Consider the following 23,578-nt stretch of genomic DNA (forward strand, 5'->3'; position numbering starts at 1 on the left):
TCTTCTTGGACTGGGGAAAGGGGTGCGCTGGCATCAGGCAGTGCCCTCCCCAGATGCTGACACCTCAGCAGCTGCCCTGGGTTGTTAAATTACCTTACAGCAATTCCTACAAGCTGTTGACACCCACCATTCCAGGCTGAAATCAAAATAACTCTTTGCTTCCAAGCAGATGTTCTTCCATAGCTCCTGGGGGCTTGTGCTGGACCAGGCTGTATTGTCAGCACTGCTCAAGTTCCTGTTCTTCCGCCGCTTGTTCTTCTTCTTGGAGACCAGCTCGTCAGCAGGAAGGTGAGCCACTGGGTTGGGGAAGGAGCTTAGGAAGCAGTTGAGGAAGTGGCTGATGGCCGCTGACAAGCCTGAGAGCTCCACACCCTGTGGGGACACAACAGGAGTCAATCCACAGGTGCGCGGCTGTACCTGTGTGTTCCTCCACCTCCTGCAACCTGGTTAACTGGATTGTGCGGAGGAGAAGAGGGGCATGCACACTCCTCTAGTTGGTCCTCTATATTCACAGAGATCCCCCCCCCCCGCATGGATACAGATATCAGCAGGGAGGGCCTCAAGGACCTCCTGGACACCACTGGAAATGTCTTCTAGTCGCTTCTGGGAGGTGTTCTGAGTTGTGGGGAGACCTAGTAGGGCTGCTTGTATGGGTCAACATCGATACGCAAGAGTGTTCTCTGGTCGCTTCTATGCCGTGCCTTTTCAAAATGCGAACACAGAACTACCACACTGCAAGTTGTCCTCAGTGGCTCAGACATGTGGCTTATGTATCAGCGACTTACAGAACGGCACATGTGCGCGGGTTGAAGGGAGCCGAAGAGGACCTGCTTTGCATGCAAGATACTTTAAATGTCCTTGTTAGGGCAACAAAACCACTTCGACCACCCAGTGCCTCGGGGCCAAGGTGGAGCACGGAGACCCCCTCTCCCACCAAACCAGACCACAAAACTGTCCTAAGGAGCTGGAAAGGTAGAGCTTGCTTGAGCATGGCAGGATCCGCAGGGCAAGCCCCCTTCCCCTTCAAAATACGCTCCTATTGCAGTGTGAAAGTGCCCAAAAAGGGAAAAAAAAAACAAAAACATTCATGATTTATCCTTTGGAAAGAGAGAGACTCGCATGCTGCCGCCATCATTGAGAAGGGACTCATTTTCCCATCGCACACAGGTCTGCACCTATTTTAAGGCCTTAATGAGATTGTCGCTCCGGTTGCTAAGCAACAGGCACAGGAGACCTAATCGGAGGCGGCTTCCCTGGATCGGGGAAGAGGGGAAAGGGGGAAAAAAAAGGCACCACTCAGCGAAGGGAAAAGGGCATGCGAGGGAAGGTGCTCAGGGTTCGATAATCCAATTTGTACCTGCAGGTATGTCTTGAAGATGTGCTTGGCCGACCGTGTGATCAGTTCCATGATTCCTATTTTCTGTGCGGGTGGAACACAAAAGAAGCCAAGTCGAGAGAGGCAAGATGTGCAGCTTTTGTGCCTTAGGACGTTTACACAAAGGGCCCAAGTTTGGCATGTGCTGGGGGGTGTCCTAAAATCTTCTCCCACATGTCGCAGAGAACCCTGCCGCACAGCCACTGCAGGAATTCAATCCGGCACCATTAACAGTGGGAGTGGAAACTAAGGGATCACCTCTAGAGTATCCTAGACACATTGGAACTGGACTGAGACGTAGGGCCCAATCCTATTCAACTTTCCAAAGCTGATGCAGCCTCAAGGAAAGGGAACAAACGTTCCCTTACCTTGGAGGCCTGTGTGACTGCCCCCATACCAAAGGATGCAGCACACACCCTGTTGGCATGGATGCATCAGCACTGGAAAGTTGGACCAGGATGGAGCCCTAAGTCAGTTCATTAGTCCATCGAGATCGGCAGCAGCTCTCCAGGAGTTCAGACAGCGCCTCCCCCTCCCAGTCCTAACTTGGAGATCAAGCCTGGGACCTTCTGCATGCAAATTTGGTGTTCTGCTACTGACCTATGACCCCAGTGGCCTAGACCAGGGGTCTCTAAACTTTATGGCTGAAGGGCCGTATCAAATATCTAGCAGTGTCGAGGGCCGGAAAAAATTTTTTTAAAATAAATTCATTAGAGATGGAACTTAGATGAATGAACAAATGAATGGGCTCAAACATCCAGGACTTCTCCAAGCGCCAACACAGCCCAAGAAATAAAGCACACACTTAAATGGACCCCCATTCCCCCACCCCACAAGAACAACTCTGGTTGTGTTTGGTCAACTGGGCCAGAGGCTCTCAGGGGACCAGAGGCTTGCTGAGGGCTGGATAGAGGCTTGCCACAGGCTGCATTTGACCCCCCGGGCCAGGCTTTGGAGACCCCTGGCCTAGACCATAAAAAGAGTTGTGATCATGTCCTCAAATCTGCGATATAGCTACATCATATTTTCAGGTGGGTTTGAAACTTAGCAGCTGTTCCCAAGGAACAGTGGGAACTGAAGCAGGGGTGCCAATCGTATGGAAAGGTTGGAGGCCCAACTGGCTTCCAAACTGAGTGCCCTCAAATGCCAGTTTTGGGTACTGCGCAGTGCCTAACAGACAGAGCTATGAATCAGAACATTCCTAGCTTGAATCTTGCCTTGGCTAGGAACTCACTAGGTGGTCAGTCAAGCCATTCCCTCTCAGTCTTCCCCTCTGCAAAATGGGGATAAAATCATTTATTTAAATTTCAGGGCTGTTGGTGGGATTATAAAACGCAGGTGAAACGTTGCACGCTCAGAAGGTGCTACAGAATGGAAACAACAAATGTAGCCAAAGGAACTGAATCCTGATCATTCACCGCTGAAATCAATCGCGACAAGTTAGTCATTACTACCTTAAGTCCCTTGATTTCAATGGATTTGCTTTCCTTGGCTATGATCCACTAAGGCAGCTTCTGGGGTCAATTAACCTTGCTGTCCCTTCCCCCTGAATGGATTATTCCCTAGTTTAGCAGACTGTTGCTGATTTCTGCAAAGAGGATTGTGGTTTTTCTGCTGCTGTGTGTTTTGTTTTCCTAGCGGACTCCTGCAGTCCGTTTAACCCAGTGGTTCCCAAACTGTGAGCCGAGAGCTGCAGAAACCAGCCAGGGGAGCTGTGGAATCCTAGTGAAAAACCCACTGCCCTAGACAATTGTATCCCTAATTTGGAGCCGCAGCCAATGGCCCAGTAGTTCAAGGTTGCTGCCAGCTGAAAAAGTTTGGGAACCACTAGCTTAACCATTTTGAGGTCTGCCACCTTGGGCCCATTGTAAGAGCAGAACATTACATTTTGATCTAAACACCAGTGATTTTTCTTCTAATGGCCTCTATGGTTTTCATCTCTTGCGTGATGTCACTTCTGGGAGTCTCTTCCAGGTTCTGTGGCTCCATTTTTAGGACAACTGTCTGTAGTAACGAATGGTCTGTTCTCTTCCTCTGCCAGAGCCGAAGGAGGAAGGGGGATAGATCATACATTACTATGGACAGTTGCCCTAGAAATGGAGCCACAGAACCTGGAAGTGCTTTCCAGCTCTTTTCAATTGCTATGCTCCAAACTCCCATGTGGACCTTTCACGGCACACCAATGAGCCGCGGCATTCTGATTAACAAATCGCTGGGCTAGACAGACCAAGGGTCTAACTGAATATAAGGTAGAATCCTACACACACTTGCCTGGGAGTAGGTCCCACTGAATGCAGATGGACTTCCTTCAGACTAGACATGCATAGGAGGGGCTGTAAGGGAGCTGTCTGTGATCCCAACTCATATTTTTGGATGCCTGAGTTTTATTTTGCTTTCAACAAGACGTCTTCAGCGTCATTGTTACCTGCTCCAAATCTTAAGGGTGAGATGCTCATTTACATGAAAAACCAAGCAAGATAGAAGCCTTGTAGCTTATTAAATTTTTGCTGCTACAGACCAACCTGGTTTCCCTTCTGGAAACCGTTACAGAAATCCCAGACGTCTCCAATAGCTGCCTCCAAGTCCTACTCAGGTGTTTGATACCTGAAGACGCCGCCCCCAGGTACAGAATCCACTGGTTTACACCTCCAAGCTTTGCACATGGAAGCCCTGCCCCACCCTTGTTTACAAGTGCTGTAAACAAACACTAAGAGTGGCAGACTGGGCCTCGAAGCGCATTGGAGTCAATGCTTTCCCGCTGTAAGTGGCCACATGCTCCCTCTTAGTGGAGAGCAAATGTCTGAAAGGAGTCCTAACAAAGGTGCTCACACATCAAGCTTGAGAAAGGCAACTTGGAACTCTGCCAGGGAAAAAATTATCTCCAAAACAGAGTATCAATATTTGGGGGTCGGGGTTGGTTTTTTAAAGTGCCTTTTTAATATTAGTTTCATTCTTCGCCTTTTTGTACCACCATCCCGCCAAGGAGATCAGGGTGGCAGTTCCTTCCCTCCTTTTGGCTTCAATAACCTGTGAGGTAGGTGAGAGGGAGTGACTGGGCCAAGGTCACCCAGGAAACTTCATTGCTGAGCAGGGATTTGAGGCTGGATCTTTCAGGTTCAAGTCCAACTCCCGGACCGCTACGCCATCCCCAAGGCTCACTTACATAGATGTGATCGAGCTGAGTTCGGGCAGGGGTCTTGGTGATGAAGTCGACCACTTTGCCCAGGTAGCGCATGTTGATGCCCCGCTGGTGCATGGCTTCTGTCAAGGTGCCACCATCCATTGGCAGCATGGTGTGGTCCAGACAGTCTTTGACCTGCAAGGGGGGAGAAGCCGACTCAGTCATTTAGCAATCCTGGTTATGTAATGAATGCGCCTGTGCAATTTTTATCTACATTATTTGCCCAAAGAACTAATAAAGTGACATCATAAAACAGTTGGAGACACAGCCTAGGCTTTGAACAGCCCTGGAGTTAGAGATCAAGGTATTGCAAGAGAGAAACAGGCTTTAACCGCTGCTTGCGATCTAAGGAGAGATCAAGATTCAGTATCAAGGAAACCTGGACTGTTGCCATCTTTGAGGAGAAGCTTTAAAGAGAAAAATATTAACAGACTAGGTTGAACTGGAATTCAATGAAGCACCAGGATAGCCTGAATACCGATATTAACCAAAATACAGATTCTGGACATGCACTCTGATAATTCCTTAAAGAAAAGCATAGGAAATTCTATTTAAAAGCACACTTGAGCCAACAATCTGGTTAAAATATCCACTCTGGTATATTACAAATCAACTCCAATTTTCAGGGCTGTTCCAAACAGTGTTCATTCCTCCCTTGCCTTCCCATGACAGCAGAGTCCAGCCATATACTATGGATTCCAAGAACCTTCCCAAACCTATTTTCTATATTTGATCCTGCATTTGACTTTCCAGCCAGGGCTTCTGCAGTGGTGTTAAAATGGCTTGGGCCCGTGGTGATGAGTTATTGATTTTGTAGTGGATCTTATTTCAATTGTTTTGATTGGAACTCCTGTAAGCTGCCTTGGACGTTCACTCTTGGCAGAAGGGTGGCCTAGATGTTTTGTCACCAGCTGCTGTCCCATCACGGTGCTGCTTCTGAAGGGCAAGTGAGTCAGCCAAGCAATTTCCATTGGCTCTGGTTGTCACCAACAGCCACTGACCTCTCCCCCCAACACTCTTTCCTCCAGCTCCACCATCCAACTATTTCCTGCTCTCTCACAGTCTCTGCCCTTTCTCCCTTGATGCCCCTTCTGCCATGCACAGCTTCACAGATTCCCTGCAGGATGCCTCCTCTCATCCCTAATGTAACTGCACTCAGGTATAGGAATCCCCCTGTAACTGCGGAGTCAGTTACCCACCGTTTTCTGCACACCTATGATCTTAGCGTACCGTGGTGCCAAGAAAGCATGTTTCTCCCTTTTACAGAATGCTAGAAGGGGATGCGACAAGAAGGCAGGCAACCTGAACACTCAACATTCAACAACAGGAAGTATTCGCTTACTCCCTCTAGCACTCAGGCTGCCTACCTTGCTTGTCGTGTTCCCTTCTAGCATTCTGCAAAAGGGAGAAAAATACTTGCTTGGCGCTGCACTAAAGAAGAAAAAGTTAATGGGCATGAGGCTGAAAGTGGAGAAGGACTGTACTTCTCTGTATAGGATTCCCTCTTATCTGTGTTTTCTGAATTCATGGGGGCCCTGGGAATGTATCCCCCATAGATATGGAAGGGACCCTATATACAAGTAACTGAAACAACTGCATATTCTTCCTCTATTTACCCCAGCTCCATTTACCCCCCCTTCCTTAGTCTCCCTTGAGCTACTATCTAGATTGCAAACTCCTCAGGGTAGGATCTGTCTTCAATCTGTGTAGAACACCATATACATTGGTGGTGCTATCTAAAATATTTTTAATAAAAGTGGAAAGCAAAGAAGTATAGATGCAAAGAGCCAACTGCACTAATTTGCTCTCCTCTCCTCTCCCCCCCTTCTATATCATCTGTTAAACCGTTACCTAGCATCTTAAATTGCAAAACCATCTCAAGTATCTTGGCAGAAAGGCAGGAAGGTAAATGCGACACATTTTCATGCAATCAAACATAAAACTATACATATTAGTTTTCATATATAAAAATACACACTCAACATTCAATTTTTTTGAAAAAGGGAAGACAGGCCATTGCATTTCTGATGGCTTGGCACGCACTGAGTGTTGCCAACATGGAGCAGATTCATTCTGACCAAAGCTACCTGCCCCCAGCCCCATCCTATAGGCCCCCTCACAGTCTCCCATCCTGCCCAAATTTGCTCACCAAGCCTGGAATTTGGTAAGACACGAGAAAAGCTGCTGCATCCTTCAGTAACCGCTTCTGGTCCTGGATCTGCTCTTTGCTAGACTCGGGAAAGCGCACACCTAGGACACAAAACATGAAGATCCAACAACTGGAAGAGGATGGAGGGAGACGTTTCAACATCAGTGCTCTATTTGCTGAGTTTTAGTATCTGGGCTGCCGGAAAAGCAAGACTGCTGCATTTGCCTCTAAGCCAGTGGTTCCCAAATTTCTTTTGGGATGCTATCCCCTTAAGGAGGGTAGTGACCTGACCAGGAACTGCGGTGCTGTTAGAACAGCACTTCCAGGTCTCAATGCCACTGTTACTGCCACCAAAAGCATGTAAGTAATAAAACTATTTACGCGTTCGGTGGTGGAAGCTAAACCTGGAAGTTCTGCACTAATGCCACCTATGGTTCCAGGTTGGGTCACGGTCCTCCTTAAGTGGGTAGAATCCCAAAAGAAGGTTGGGAATACATGCCCTGGGGGCTGGGACTGCTAGGTTGGGAAGCACCGCTCTAAGCATTATCTACAGTTAATTCATTGCGGTAAACAAAAATTATTGTGGGGGAAATATATATCCTGCTTCCATACTAACTGAGAAAGGATGGAAATTAGGTAGGGGAGATTCAAGAACAGACTTCACAGAACATCAGCTACTTGAGAGGGGAAACATTAAGCGGGGTAGGGGGCTGGTGGTAACAGCAGGGAAGGGTTTTACGTCTTGCTTGTGGACTACTTGTAGGCATCTAATTTACCACTGTAGGAAACGGGAAGGTGGACTGTATGTGCCCTTTGACCTCATCACGCAGGACTCTTCCTCCGTTCTTAGCCATAAGAGGTAGGAATGAAACCTCTCTGTAGAACCAAAATATAGCTGCAAGTACCATCAGGACAAACAGGGAAGGGCTATTGCCTTTATCCCTACTTGTGAGCTTTCCCAGAGAATCTAGTTGACCATTTTGGGAAAGAGGAGGGCTACTAGGTGGAAGGCTCCGCTCTTGACCTTAGGCAAGTTCCTTGCGGGACACCAGTACCTGCTGAAGAAGGTGGAGGGGAAGTGATCCTTCCACTTGAAGTGTGCCCCTACCTGGTGAGAAGATGTCCGGGTTAAAGCGAATATCAAAGGACGTGTTGCTGATGGAGCCGACGGCTTTGCAGGCGTTCTGAATTACCTCTCTGCTTTTGGGATCCACTGGGCAAGGGAAAAAAGAGGGAGGATGCATGAACAGATTGATTTTGGGAAGGCTGACCAGTACCAGCTGTGTTCACTCTTCAAGCCGTAAACTGAACATACAAAGGACCGTCAATATCATTCATGCCCTCGTAAAACTATGGCCAGACCTGAAACACAGGTGTGTTGTCCCACCTCAACAGGTAGTTGCACAACTAGAAAAGGAGCAGAAAAGGGCACTTGAGGTGATCAGGCAAGCAGAGGGAAGCTGTCTCCTCCAAACCAGAAGGCAGCATACCTGCTCCATCATCTGAAGCAATGGTCTCTGTGAGCTCCTTAACCTGGTCCAACCCAGTGACGTTGTCTTCTAAGGGGCCGTCCTCCAGCTTGGCGTCTTCCAAGGGGAACGTCTCACTGTCCTCCACCCCGTTCTCTGGAAAGGACGAAGTGGGGCTGCCACTGTTGCCGTTTCCCAGAGGGGCTGGGCTCCCCTGCTTGCTGGCCTTCTGCTGCATCAACTGCAAGGCAGCTAATTTCATGAACATGAGATACCTGGCAGAGAGAAAAAACAGAATCAGCAGAATGCAAAACCATGCATGACATGGTTACAAAAACCGTGTAAGCCATTTAAGGGTTATGTCACCACAAGGTCTCTGTTTCAGCATGAATGCACTGCTGAAACAGAGATGCCTGCATTGGCTCAGTCATGTTGTGAGAATGGATGATGGCCGGATCTCGAAGGACCTCTTCTATGGAGAACTCGTGCAAGGAAAGCGCCCTACAGGTAGACCACAGCTGCGATACAAGGACATCTGCAAGAGGGATCTGAAGGCCCTAGGAGTGGACCTCAACAGGTGGGAAACCCTGGCGTCTGAGCGGCCCACTTGGAGGCAGGCTGTGCAGCATGGCCTTTCCCAGTTTGAAGAGACACTTGGCCAACAGTCTGAGGCTAAGAGGCAAAGAAGGAAGGCCCACAGCCAGGGAGACAGACCTGGGATAGACTGCACTTGCTCCCAGTGTGGAAGGGATTGTCACTCCCAAATCAGCCTTTTCAGCCACACTAGACGCTGTTCCAGAACCACCTTTCAGAGCGCGATACCAGAGTCTTTCGGGACTGAAGGTTGCCAATATCAACACCACAAGGTAGGCCACTCCCTCTTAGCCTCCCCTCTATGCACTATGCAAAATGCAGATGGGAAAAGTTGCAAGGGAACAGGTGGCCATAGGCAATCTGATGAATTTAGAACCGATGGCAAGAAAACATTTATTTACCAGTGAGTAATTAAGCTGTGGGACTCCTTGTGGAACTCCTCGCCTAGACGCCTTTAAAAGGGGAGTGGGCAGATTTATGGAGGAATATCCATCAGAAGTTTCAAGTCAGCTTGACTGTACGTAACCTCTGGGTTTTAGAGGTAGCCTATCCCTGAATGGCAGATGCAAAGATGTGGGAAGAGGGTACAGGCATTGTGTTGTCCCAAGCGCTCCCAGAGACCGCAGCAGCAGCACACTGTGAGATACAGGAAGCTTGCTTAAGGCCACCTGATCAATTCACAAGGTTTGAACCATGAAAGTCCCAATTTTAAGCTCGGTTTCTTAACCCTCACCTGACCTGGTAGCAGCTCTCCCAGGTCGTCCACAACCCTGGTACCAAAGCTTCTTTTTGATGCAAAATGCCAGGGACCAAACCCAGGACCTGGCAGGTGAAATCACATGCTCCATCTACACCACTAAGCTGCTGCCCCTCCTCCAGGTGCCTCCAGACTATGCTCTGGGATATTTGCAGGCTGCTCACTTTGCATAATTTACTCAAAATGAGGTGGTGTGGAGGCAGAAGTCCAGGAGAGCTATACAACACCAGCCTGCCCACCCCCAATGAGTTTGAGATTTTGACACATCTTGAACTTCAGGGCTGTGGGCTCTGCAGATCTGTTCTAAGTCAGTGGTTCTCCGACTTTCCAGCACAGGGACCCACTTTTTTTAGAAGAACTATCTGTCAGGACCCACCGGAAGTGATGTCACTAAGATGGAAGTGATGTCACGGCTGGAAGTGACACCATCAATTTAGACTTCAAACCTAAGCCACGATCAGCCAAAGGTTCCATTACAAAGCATGCTACATTACATGTTCCATTAATGCTACAGCATGTTCCATTACACAGCTGACACTACGCAACCCACCTGAAATTGGCTCACAACTCAACTACTGGGCCCCAACCCACAGTCTGAGAAACACTGCTTCCTCTAAGGCAGGGGTGCCCAAACCCCGGCCCGGGGGCCACTTGCGGCCCTCAAGGCCTCTCAATGCGGCCCTCAGGGAGCCCCCAGTCTCCAATGAGCCTCTGGCCCTCCGGAGATTTGTTGAAGCCCACACTGGCCCAACGCAACTTCTCTCAGTGTGAGGGCGACTGTTTGACCTCTCGTGTGAGCTGTGGGATGAGAGCTCCCTCCACTGCTTGCTCTTTCACATCTGTGATGCAGCAGCGGCAGCTAAGGAAAGGTCAGCCTTGCTTTTTGCAAGGCCTCTTATAGGCATTGAGCTATTGCAAGACCTTGATTCATTTATATAAGTTCATCTTCAATATATTCATTTATGTAAACTTATGTAAATTTATTCAAATTTTAAATGTAGATTAATTATTTATTTCCCCGGCCCCCGACACAGTGTCAGAGAGATTATGTGGCCCTCCTGCCAAAAACTTTGGACACCCCTGCTCTAAGGGAATACAAATTCTGCAAGCTGCCTAAGTTCCATTCATAACCTCCTTTGTACAAGTTCATTTCCCAGCCCAACAACAGGGCGCTGAAACCCTGGCCTCTGGCCACCTGAAGTCTTATCAAGTCACGCTTTTGCCTTCCAGGATCTCACCAATATTACCCACACAGAGTACAGCTACAGCATTAGATGTTCGCTTTAAAAAAAAAATGGCATGAGAAGTGTTAATGAGCACATCTATCTCACTGCTATTAGTTACACAGCACCACTCATTACAAAGCACAACAAGAAAGATCCCTGCCCCAAGGGTCTTACAATCTAGACAGGGACACAAAGGAAGCCAAAGTCAAACAGGGAAGCAGAGGCAGGCGTAAAAGGAGAATAAATGTGATTTTTCTTCTCAGTTACAGGTACTTCAGCTGGGTTATAGCAGGTGCAGGGACTAAGCTGCAGAGAGCAAAAAGGCACAGGAAAGCTGGGATTTGAAGGAAGTCATGGAGGAGATACCTCTCAGGTGATATGGGACCAGTGGCGTACTTGGGGAGGTTAGGAGTGCAACAGCCCCTGGGCACCACATAGGGTGGTGGCAATGCAACCCTCCCCTCGTCGCCCATTTTCCTTTTTAAAACAAGTCTTTCCAGGCCTTTTCAAGGCTTACTGAGGGCTGGAGAGGCTGCCCACAACCGCCCCAAACCCCAGAAGACTTTCTGAGACCCCAGAAGACCCGCAGGAGAATTCAGAAAGCCTTCTGGGGACCAGAGAGTCCATGGGCATCCTTTGTGGCAGGATAGATGGTCACAATCAGCAACTGCGCTTTGGCCCTGCTTGGAGATCTTGGCTTGTTAACTGTGATTTGTACAAACCACAGTTTCCAAATGAAACAGGAAAGTGTGGTTTGTATCGAAGTGGGAACAGAAGTGTTCACTTTCTTCCTTCTCCCATAAGAAAGGGGAGTGTGCAAGACTCAAAACAACAGCTGCTGTGGCGGAACCTGGTCTTTGCATTCAAATCGACTGACACCTGAAGGAACCCACCTGTGCTCCACAAAAGCATCAACCAGCTCTTGCCGGAGACAACACAGCTTATGCCGGTGCTCTTTGGGAAGCCCCATTTTCTGACATTCCTCCAACAACTCTTCTCCCTCCACAGGCAAAAAGTTCAGATCAGGAGGGAAGGTCCGGAGCAAGTCAAGGATGTAGTGGCGCCCGTCATTGCCAATTATGCCTTTGCACTCCACAGAGGAGCACAGCTCCACCTCCTCATTTTTATCGTTCAACACCTTGTGTTTTTGGATCTTCAAGGGCCGGCTGGTCTTCTCCAGCAGCTCCAGGTACTTGGGGTGGGAGACAATCGTCTTGCCAAAGTCTATCGAGCCGTAGATGACACTCTGTTCTTGCTCCCGCTCCAAGATGCCCGGGATGATGGACTGGGCCGTCACTCGGTACCCCCTGTAGTCCACCACCACCGTACCCAACGTGTAGAGCCCTTCAACGTCAACCGCGTTGTATGTCCGGACCCCGTTGAGGTCATTGGTTGGGGCCACGTAGGCAGCCACATCCCCCCCGAAGTCCTTATAGTGGTCGCGGACGTCAAAGCCCAAGCTAAAGAAGATGTTATTCCAGATAAACATCTGCATCTTTGTCTCCTCGCTGGGGTTGATGGCCATCACGTTTCCATCGATGACCGCCATAGCGCCTCTCGTAGCAGCCGCGGTGAAATCACTGTGAACCTGGAACACCAGCACACACCCATTAATTCACGGAAACCGCTGCCACAAGGTATGGTGACAGCCTTGCTAACTGGGCAAAGAGGCAACTTTCAAAGTGGTATCCTCTTATATTTAATAGGGAGAGAGCAACTGTCCCTTTCTGCCCCAGTATGGTGTCTCTTCTGTGTCATTTTTTCCCCAGATTGTGAGCCCACCAGGAACAGAGAACCATTTATTGATTTTACTATGTAATCTGCTTTGTGAACTACTCCTGTTGCAAAGCGGTATATAAATATTCCTAACAGCCACTAGCTTGGAAGGCTTCAAAAGGGGCTGAGGCAAAATAGTGGATTAGCTTCTGTGGCTGTGTGGAACTTCCATGTTCAGAAGCAACGTACCACTGAATGCCTGATGGCTGGGGAGGACTGCTGCCTTCCTGCCCTGCTCTGTGCTTTCCTGTGTAGGATCTGGTTGACCACTGGGGAAAATTAAAGGGCTTTTGTCCTGATCCAGCTGGGCTCTTACATTCTTATCAGCCTCCAGGAGCCTGACTGGAGGATGGAGCTCAAAAGGCATGAAGGGAATGGTTTAATCCTGGTTTGATTTTTAATAGTTGTGGTCCAAGGTAAACCACAGTTCCAAATTCAGAACTGCAATACAGAACCATGGTTTACTTCTGCTTTGAAATAAAATTTCCCCCTCTCCCCTTCTGTGCACAAAAGAGGAGGAAAGGGGAATGTAAGAGCCCACAGCTCACAGAGGCCCATTCACAGAGCAGATAATAATGGCTTCCTGTTGCTAACTTGGCACATTTCCCATGCTCCTGTTGCACTGCTGTGAATGATGTACTACCCAGAGTTCCCTGGAAGCCCTCTCCAAATTGCCCCCCCTCTTTACTTCTCCAATTTCTAGTTACTAGCAGGCTGAGGCTGCACTTAGGTTTTTTCTTTTCTGTGGTGAGGACTAGAATCTTGAGCAGTCTTTTTCCACCATTCAGAACAAGCCCTTTCTTTCGTTGTGCCTCCTCTGCAACGACTCGTTACCTTAAAAATGGCTCGTTCTCTCAGCAGCCTCTCGGGCAGATTTTTGCGGGGCAGTTCTCTCGTAGTTTGCAATTCTTCGTTCCAGTCTCTGGTCTGAATGGAAGTCGAGATGGGGTGAGCATTGATGGAAAAGACAAGGACAAGCCCCGGCAAATACTTTTAGTATGAGAGCTGTATAAAAATCGGCAAAATATCTTCCTGGAGCAGAAGGACTGCTAAACACAAGGCTGGCTCCCGGGTTGTGGGGTCCCTCGTCAGCGTACCCCCACCACTGCACAATGCTACACAAACTGCAGTGGACACTGGAGGAATGAAAATGGCATACCAGTTTGTCAGCAATAGGCACCAGTGACCAGCTGAAACGGGGTGGGAGAGAGGGGCATAGTGTCAGCAATGGGCTCCTCTGGGATGCAAGGCCTTTGGGGTTTTATTTCAGGCGAGGCCAAAAGCTAGCACATACATACCATCTCAGCCGTAGGCGATGCTTACAGAACCTGCTTCTGCTGGATTCTGCTCTAGATTTCAGGGTACCAGAGTGGAAACCAGCATTGCAACTGATGCCTCTACTTGCTGCTCTTTCTCCAAGTAAGATTGGGTTTCCGTCAGCTCCTCCTTCCGCCCCCCCAACCCCCAGAACTCAGAACTACCACCCAACTCAGGAAAAGCAACAGCCAGTCTCTCTCCCAAATAAAAATGTGCATGTTTCTAATCCATTACTGAGAGTGTAACTATCCTGATTATTTTCCTGGTTCCCTACCCTGCAGACCTCCCTTAATTGCAGATATTTTAACACAATTTGATTGATTTCTAATTTTTTTTTTAGCGTGAGTAAAACCGAGTGCAAATGTTCAGCGTAGAACCCAACCCAGATCACCCTCCTTCAGTCCAACTCTTCACTACCTGTCCTGGGATGTGCTCTTCGTAGCCAAGCCTTGAGGTATACGCATCTTCTGCTCTCACGCAGTCCATGACGTGCTCGGCTAGTGGCGCCGTCCAGCTGTACACTTGGAAGGGAGTGGATATCCGTTCCAGCGGGTGCCTCTGGACACTGTTGTAGAGTTTAAAAAAAAAAAAAAGACCAAAGAGGTACACTGTGACTTTTACCATTCACTTTTGATGGCATTGTGTTCGCTCTTTTTTTTTTTATCTGAAGCCTTTTCATCAGGCTTTCTATTTCAGAGAAACTAAAAAAAATGGCTAACAAAATGTCAACATCACCAAGGTACCTCTAACACTAAACAAAAACTTAACATTTAAGAACATCAGTGGTTGACTACTTAAGACGGCTTAACTTTAACTTTTTTAGCTGTGTTAATGGTTTTATTCTGATGCTTTATTTTTGCATGTTTTTATTTCTATGTTGAGTACCAGAAAAATAATATATAAATCTTTTAAATAAATAAATATCAGCAGCATGGAGTTCCAAAAATGCAATAGGGGATGGATAGGGTTAGCATTAGAGGGATATTCTTTTCCTTCTCACACAACACCAGAACCAGTAGCAATTTTTTTTAAAAGTCTGTTGAAGGAAGAGGAGAAAACACCCTAAAAAATAAACACATATTTAAAGACAAATCCAGGCAAAAGAAGAAAAATGAAGGAAGATAATATGAGCTACCGTTTTTTCTGCAAAGCAGCAAAGTTCCTCTTGAAAGTGGGACTGATCTGGTTGAGAAGCTCCACTAGAGAATGGCTGAGGAAGCTGGGGCTGGCAGGCTTGGGGTTGAAGTTGTAGGCTGTGGACCTGCAACGAGGAAGAAGCCATCAGAATGGTTATGTTGAGGATAGGGCAGTGATTTTGAACTGGTGTGCCACGAAAGGTCTGTAGGTGTGGCGCTGGAGAATGGTGGTTGAAAATAGCGGAAACCCTCTTCTGGGCCCTGTGGCTCTGTTTCTAGGGCAACTTTCTGTAGCAATGAATTGTCTGTCCCTCTATCAGCAGTTGCCTTAGAAACAGAGCTGCAGAGCCCGGAACAGTCTCCCAGAAGTGACATCACAAGAGGTTAAGACCATACAGAAGACCACAGAAGTCTCTGTGCCATAAGAAAAATGTTGACAAGGATTGATCTAGGCATCAATTTCTTGTGGCAGAAGCCTGTCTTTTCACTCTTTGAAAAGTGCCAAGTCACATCCTCCCTTTGCATAGCCCCATGGAGGCTTATAGGCTATTGAATTTTGTAATGCACAAAATTTTATATCAATGAAACCAAATCAGTTTAGACTCTGCTTCAGCAAAGAGCAACAAAAAAAACAGCACAACGCACCTTTTAAAAGCACAGTGGATCAGGCAGTTTTTCAAACCTTATTTTTGCTCAAAGTCCCCTACACTTCTACTCTGCTTGAGAACCAGGGGAAGCAGGAATGAGGCTTGTCCCCTAAAGGCCACACTGGATGTCAGAGATGATTGGAGCACCTCTAAAGCTCAATGTGATCCCACAGGTAAAGCTCCTCCCTTCCCTAAGAGGAAGGGGCAGAGTTGTCCGCCGCCCCCACCAATTCTGGAAGGCTTCCAAGGTCAGCCAAAAGAATGTGCCCACTTCTAATATGAATGTTCTCTCTAAAGAACGCAACATAACTTGAAGCCAAAAACCAATTAGGTGAATGGGAACCGAATCCTTTAATATGAAAAGCCAGGACTGGTTGAAAAACTAAGTGACTCAAACATTGGCACTCTGTCCGCTATTGCAAGAGGAATGTTTTAAGTTTACTTATTTTTAGTAATTCAGTATGCTTTTGTAAACACCTTAAGAAAAACTAACACAAATGTTTTAGGAACAAGTATTTTTCTCAAGTGAATACATCGCTTGTTTTCATCTTGGAGAGTGACAATACCAGCAAAAAAAAAAAAGAAGTTTGATGGTATCCTTCAGGAAATTCACTCAAATTGGTTCCTGAACCAGAAAAAATTAACTCCGTGGTTCCATCAGTGGTTTGACTCCTACGAGTTTACTCACACATGCATGTCATAACCAACATGAGTGTGTGAACCAGGTGCAAGTTGGGTGAATCAGGGATTCCTTCCTTTAGCATGTTGGCTGTAAGAGCAACAACCAAATACCACAGGGACAAGAGCCTCACGAATCTGCTTAGTTTCCAGAGAGCTCTTGAGGGTTTTCTGCTTGTACAGACCAGCAACCCCTTGGAAGCTTTTGTGTGCCTCTGGGACAAGGAAGCAATCGGGGAGGCAGCTCTAAGTTGGGCTTAGGGGAGCACACGTGGCTCTATAGTTTTACAGGAAGCCAAGCAAGACGGATCAGCTTGGATAGTTGGAATGATGCTGGAGGGAAACTCAGGACGAATCATTCAATGTGGATTATTGTTAAAAGCTTTGCTTGATATGTTGGTAAGTATCCTTGGGATCTCGCAAAGGTAGAGTATAAATGCAGCTACATAAAGCCACTTACTGATTGAGGTAAAATCCTCGGGTGGATGCGGTGATGCTGACATGCCGGTCCTCCACTGTGATGACGTAAAGGTACATGAGGTCGCCATGCATCTTGCGATTGCCAGGCGGAGGGTTCCATCCGCTCATGGTCAATACTTTTAGGCACTGCAGAGGCTGAAGGATTGAGAGGAGACAAGACAGAATTAACCTCTCCACAAGGAAGCATTATGTACAGCCTTAAGAAAACCACCACACTCCCTTTGGGCCACACTACATACAGAGCTAAACATATCACTGGATGCAGCGTGTTTTAATTGACCTTGGTGCTTTACCTACAGCAGGTACCCGCCTTTGCTCATGGGAACCTTTGCCTAATTAACCCACATATATGTCCTTGTGGTACGCTAGCAGATCTCATAGCAGAGTTTGGATCTTATCATGTTCGCAACCTTCAGTCTTGAAAGACTCTGGCATCGCGCTCTGAATGGTGGTTCTGGAACAGCGTCTAGTGTGGCTGAAAAGGCCAATCCGGGAGTGACAATCCCTTCCGCACTGGGAGCAAGTGCAGTCTGTCCCTGGTCTGTCTCCCTGGCTATGGGCCTTCCTTCTTTGCCTCTTTGCCTCAGTCTGTTGGCCAAGTGTCTCTTCAAACTGGGAAAGGCCATGCTGCACAGCCTGCCTCCAAGCGGGCCGCTCAGAGGCCAGGGTTTCCCACCTGTTGAGGTCCACTCCTAAGGCCTTCAGATCCCTCTTGCAGATGTCCTTGTATCGCAGCTGTGGTCTACCTGTAGGGCGCTTTCCCTGCATGAGTTCTCCATAGAGGAGATCCTCTGAGATCCGGCCATCATCCATTCTCACGACATGACAGAGCCAACGCAGGCGTCTCTGTTTCAGCAGTGCATACGTGCTAGGGATTCCAGCACGTTCCAGGACTGTGTTGTTTGGCACTTTGTCCTGCCAGGTGATGCCGAGGATGCATCGGAGGAGGCAGTGATGGATCTTATCACCCCAGAACAAAATTAAGAGTTTTTTTCTAGGGAAAGGAGGCAAGGGCTGGGGTGGGGGGAGATCTGGAAGCTGGGAGGGTTCAAGAGGCTCATGCAGAAGGAGTAGCTCATTTCCATTATTGCACAATAGAAATTCTCTCCCCAGGTCAATCTGGGGTGAGAAGCACTGAATTGGGGGGGGGGGTTCTTTTCTCTGGATCAGGCACAAAGTCTTTTTCTATTGCCCATCAACCAGCCGAAAAACTGCAGCTCAGAGGCAGAGCCAATTCCCTACTGCACTCAAGGGGCAACCTGGATATACAGGGACATAGCTACATCTAATTTGCAGACATATCTATGGCTCAGAGATGCTACTGACTGCTGCTTTCATTGTTAAAAGAAGTGGGAGTTGGACACCCATACAGATCTACGGAACATCATCCAGCAATCCGGACTGACCCCACTTCACTTTCTGCCCATCCCGGCCGACACAGGATGCGGCCCAGCAGGTCTGCTCAGACTGTGAGCCCTTTTAGCAATAGGGAACCATCTTTCCATTTTGCTTGCTGCGTTGATAACTTTGTGAGCTTTTGGTGGTGTTGTTGGAAAGTGATAAATATTTCATTACAATCTACGCATAAGATTGTGTTATGCCATTTTCCCCCTGTACTTCAGATTGCAGGTGGGAGACTGCGGTCAAATGCTTCCACATTTATGAAAAATCCTTGCATTCTAGAAAACTAGCATGTCAGGGAGCAAGTTACCCTAGAAAATCTCTTCCCCTCCTCCTGATATGCTGGCTTTTAATGAAGCCCCAGCGACATGCATGGTGTTTTACAGAGAGGCCAGGACAGGCTCCCCTTGCAAGGAGTTTTCTTAAAATATGTGAGAGGATTCAGACATTTGTCCTTTCACCTGCAGTCTTACTGGAATGCGTTGCAACAACTGGGTTACACAATGCTGTTGATCACACACGCTCTGCTGTGGGCCTCTTTTGCTCTGTGTGCAGAGGCCCGGAGAGTCACAGGACAGTCTACCAAGGGAAGACAGCCCAGTTTAAGGGCAGACAGTTGGACTAGATGAGACGGGCTGGCACCTTCCTCACTACACCGTACTGTGACTCTACCTTCCAATCTTTGTTCTGGGGCTGAAGGGGGCAGAGGGGCCTCTCCTTGCCACCTGGCAGGATATGTTCCGGAGGGGTACAGTCGATCTGCTCCATTTCAATACCTTTCTTCTTCCGTTTGCCACTGTCTAGAAGAAAACATGGGGGACAAAATAGGGATCAGCACGAATAACAGATAAGCTAGCAGTCCAAACTGGGGTCTGTACACTTTACACATAAGTTGTAAAGTTGTGCCTGGCCTGCTACTTCATACTGCAAGCGGAAGCTCAAATGACAGGATATTGCTCCATAAAACAAATCAATCCTTGCACTTGGAAAACTAGCATCTCAGGGAGATGAGGACTACAATATAATATTACCTCTTGTAACGATGCTTCCTAGAGCACTGATTTTTTATAGTGCTCTTTGCCACAGAGTAACAAAGAAAGCAGCCTATTGACATCTATTCTAGCCGACTGAAGTAGAGCATTCTGGGCCAATCAGCTCCCATTTCCTGCCTAATAAATGTAAGAATGTATTCTATAGCGCTGGCCCAGGGGTAGAGAAAGCAGCGTACACACTGCACTTCTAGTACTGCAGACTGAGGTTTTGCGACTGCCCCGTTCATCGTACTCTGCATGGGTTACAGAAATTGGAATTATGCCAAACTGAGCTCATGTATGCAAATTATCTTTACAAAACTTCACTGGGTCACAGAACTTGGCCTTCCTTGTTAGGGAATTCATTTGCAACCTAAAAGTATGTTCGGCCTTACTGGTATCATGCCACATTTCATCCCTGTCTTGGGGTGGTTGGCAACCTCCAGTCTCGAAAGACTATGATATAAGCCTACAGCACCCGGTATTCCCAGGCGGTCTCCCATCCAAATACTAACCAGGCCTGACCCTGCTTAGCTTCCGAGATCAGACAAGATCAGGAGATAGTGTTCAGTATAGGGAGATGGTTGGCAACCTCCAGTCTCGAAAGACTATGATATAAGCCTACAGCACCCGGTATTCCCAGGCGGTCTCCCATCCAAATACTAACCAGGCCTGACCCTGCTTAGCTTCCGAGATCAGACAAGATCAGGAGATAGTGTTCAGTATAGGGAGATGGTTGGCAACCTCCAGTCTCGAAAGACTATGATATAAGCCTACAGCACCCGGTATTCCCAGGCGGTCTCCCATCCAAATACTAACCAGGCCTGACCCTGCTTAGCTTCCGAGATCAGACAAGATCAGGAGATAGTGTTCAGTATAGGGAGATGGTTGGCAACCTTCAGTCTCAAAAGACTATGATATAAGCCTACAGCACCCGGTATTCCCAGGCGGTCTCCCATCCAAATACTAACCAGGCCTGACCCTGCTTAGCTTCCGAGATCAGACAAGATCAGGAGATAGTGTTCAGTATAGGGAGATGGTTGGCAACCTCCAGTCTCGAAAGACTATGATATAAGCCTACAGCACCCGGTATTCCCAGGCGGTCTCCCATCCAAATACTAACCAGGCCTGACCCTGCTTAGCTTCCGAGATCAGACAAGATCAGGAGATAGTGTTCAGTATAGGGAGATGGTTGGCAACCTTCAGTCTCAAAAGACTATGATATAAGCCTACAGCACCCGGTATTCCCAGGCGGTCTCCTATCCAAATACTAACCAGGCCTGACCCTGCTTAGCTTCTGAGATCAGACAAGATCAGGAGATAGTGTTCAGTATAGGGAGATGGTTGGCAACCTTCAGTCTCGAAAGACTATGATATAAGCCTACAGCACCCGGTATTCCCAGGCGGTCTCCCATCCAAGTACTAACCAGGCCTGACCCTGCTTAGCTTGTCTTGGGGTAGGGCAGATCAAAAGGAAAAAAAAGGATGAGGACTGGCACATGCAGGGTGGGGGCAGCATATCCAAAGTAGGATAAAAGGGTACCCAGCAACCATCAGTAAGTACGGAAGAATCCTGCATGGCAAAGTTTGCCGGGGGTGGGGAGGAATGGGTGCCACCCGAATACACAAACTGACAGCAGCTTGCGCTTTTGTCATAAAAGTGCTTCCATGTATAAAAAAAGCAGAATAATTGGTTTGTTAGACCAAGTCCAAGCTCTGACTAGACCAGCCTTCTGTCTTCAACAGTGGACAGCCAGGTGCCTTTGGGGAAGCTTGCAAACCAGGAATGACAGCCAATCCCCCCCCCCCCCACTGTTGCTCACCCCCAGCACCTGACATTCAGAGATCATTGACATTCTGAACCTGGCAGGCCTCTTGCGTTTAAAATTGGACAAAAAGGCATTTTCATGAATGAAAGTGCCCTAATCAGATAGGCAGCTTAAAAAATATATATATATGTGCTTATAAGTACTGTCCATAAAGAGTAACATCTTGGAAGAGGCATTCTATACCATGTGACGGGGAGAAGTACCTCTTCAAAGACACCTTCTACAACACTTGCCTTCCTCATGCCCATAAAATGATAATTTCCTCCCCCCCCCCCATGCAGGATCAATTCAACTGGCCCCAAACTAACACAATTAACTAAGATGTAATTGGGTAACAGCTCTAGCCCTCTATGAACTGAACAGCTCAGTTCTCTTGGCGCAAGAGAACCACCTACCCCTAAGGCCAACCCCTCTGAGAATTTACAGCTACGACCATTCCAATGGCCTGTGGCAACCAAATGCGCACATTAACCATGCACTGCCTAGATCTCCGCATCCTATACACTTTCAGAGCCACGGATGGAGCCCTTTGGTTTACACAGGCAGGTGCCTGGACAATCAAGCTCAACATTGACAGCAGAGAATCTTCAAGATTTTAAGCAGGGATCTTCCCCAGCACTCCCTGGAGACACAGTCAGAGATAGAACCTGGAACTTGCAGGCTACGCAGGTGCTCTGCCACGCCGTTGCAGCCCCATTCCCAAACACACACATCCCCAGGTGCAGGGCCCTACCTCCAAGATCCCCATCATTGAAGACACTGAGGAACGACAATGAGTTGCAGTCTACACCGTTGAAGGCGTCCGAGGGATCGAGGCTCTTCAGAAGGTCTCGGATGTGCCGAACGTGTATCCTGGCTTCCCGGACCGTGTAAGGCTCTGGGGGGGGGGGGGGAGAGGAGAAGAGGGAAGAAGAGATCAAAAAATACATCCATCATTTATAAGTAGCACAGGGGCAACTTGGCGCAAGAGAAGCAACTGGGCATACTTGCACCCCCCCCATCCGCACGTTTGCCACACATGCTCGCTGATGCTTGCTGAATCAGACTTTTGGCCTGTGCCGCCTACTCAGACTGTCAGGGGATCTCCAGGATTTTCAAGAAAGGACATCTCCAGCGGAGATGGAAACTGGAACCTTCTGCAAGCAACCACAGAGCTATCAGCCTTCACCAGACCCACAGCTCTCTTATTAATCCAATCAGAACACCAATTCATCTAGCCTAGGCCGATGGGCACCAGCTCAGGCCCAGCGGCTCTTTCTAGCCCTGCTGCTTGAGATCCCTTAACCTAGATAGGCCAGGGAGTGAACCTGGGACCTTCTTCAAGCAAATCTCTACCATTGAGCTACGGGCACTCTTGACGGAGAGGCAACTGTCTTTCATCAAGCTGGACCAGCTCAATTGTCTATGCTGACTGGCAGGTGCCCTCCGGGGTTATGTCCAGTCTTACCCATAGACACCAGGCACTGAAGCTGCTACCTGTTGCATGCAAGGTTGGCATCATGCCTGAAGCTTTACCTTCAACTACTTTTAAGACGGAACCTTCTTGTAGCCCTTCAATGGTTTTCAGCTCAGCAAAGTTATCCAGGACATTCCCGTCCAGCTGCAAGGAGAAGCAGGTTCGGTGGCAGGTGTCCTCGCGGTCCATCAGAACTTGGTGGATCTCCTGGACCATCTCTTGGGGAGAGACCTTGCAGGAGGAGGCAGAGGAAACACAGCAATTTTAACTCCTTCACTTTGACATCACCTCCAGAAGTAGGCCACGATGGGATCCAACTGTGCAATGCTGGTCAACCTTCCAAGAAAACAACTCCCCGCCGGTGAAGAGCTAGCACCCCAGGGACAAGGCTTGTGGCTTAGCCAACAAGTGCATCAAGAGAAGGCTACAGGGAGGGACTATTCTTTTGGAAGTGGGCTTGGGAAGCCAACATTTTCATTCATCAAATATTTACAAAGCACTTTTCAAATTAAAAGCTTCAGGAAGGCAGCTCCGTCTGATATAATGCCATTATACCAATTTTGTAAAAACCCCAACTCCAAACTAATTAGAAGCCACATTAACCAGCAAAAGTGAAAAAAGTACAGGCTGGACCTCAGTATCCGTCAGGAATCTGCTCTTGGAACCCATGGATAGGGGGATAAGCAGGAGGTCCCTCAGGTTCTCTGGACATTGGGAAGTGCCTGGTCACATCCAGGTGTTCTGAGGCTCTAGAGAGGCCTCCACAGGCCACAGAACATCTGGCAGAGACACTTGCGGGTGGTTCACGAGCAAACCAAAATGGCTTTCCCCTGGTATCCACAGTCAGTCAACTCCATGGATGCCCGATCCACGGATACTGAGGGGTACACCGTACAGTTATGTGCTTGGGCTCCAATACAGGAAGCTGCCATCTCTCTTCAGACCCTGGTCACTTCAACACTGTCTTGTCCACAGCGACTGGCAGCAGCTCTACAAGGGTTCCAGGCCACACTGGCATTTGCGCATACTGTCAAATGACGCCGAACCGTGCCCTCCGTCCCAATTTAAAGCAACAC

At 48.2% G+C, this 23,578-nt stretch overlaps 1 protein-coding gene across 1 annotated transcript in view; it reads right to left on the minus strand.

Moving 5' to 3' along the window:
• Positions 1-23,578, minus strand: part of CLUH (clustered mitochondria homolog) — a 53,510-nt gene that overhangs the window by 12,965 nt on the left and 16,967 nt on the right. Inside the window, exons 3-16 of the mRNA XM_066635126.1 lie at positions 22,562-22,733; positions 21,780-21,923; positions 18,859-18,986; positions 16,766-16,920; positions 14,980-15,105; positions 14,262-14,409; positions 13,362-13,454; positions 11,645-12,339; positions 8,196-8,449; positions 7,814-7,918; positions 6,706-6,806; positions 4,539-4,691; positions 1,358-1,420; positions 128-372 (exon numbers count right to left, since the gene is read on the minus strand). Coding sequence (XP_066491223.1) covers positions 128-372; positions 1,358-1,420; positions 4,539-4,691; positions 6,706-6,806; positions 7,814-7,918; positions 8,196-8,449; positions 11,645-12,339; positions 13,362-13,454; positions 14,262-14,409; positions 14,980-15,105; positions 16,766-16,920; positions 18,859-18,986; positions 21,780-21,923; positions 22,562-22,733 — 2,582 coding nt within the window. The remainder of the gene's footprint in view (positions 1-127; positions 373-1,357; positions 1,421-4,538; positions 4,692-6,705; positions 6,807-7,813; positions 7,919-8,195; positions 8,450-11,644; positions 12,340-13,361; positions 13,455-14,261; positions 14,410-14,979; positions 15,106-16,765; positions 16,921-18,858; positions 18,987-21,779; positions 21,924-22,561; positions 22,734-23,578) is intronic.

This window comes from Tiliqua scincoides, chromosome 8 (genome assembly GCF_035046505.1).
Source record: "Tiliqua scincoides isolate rTilSci1 chromosome 8, rTilSci1.hap2, whole genome shotgun sequence".
Classification (NCBI taxonomy): Eukaryota; Metazoa; Chordata; class Lepidosauria; order Squamata; family Scincidae; genus Tiliqua; species Tiliqua scincoides.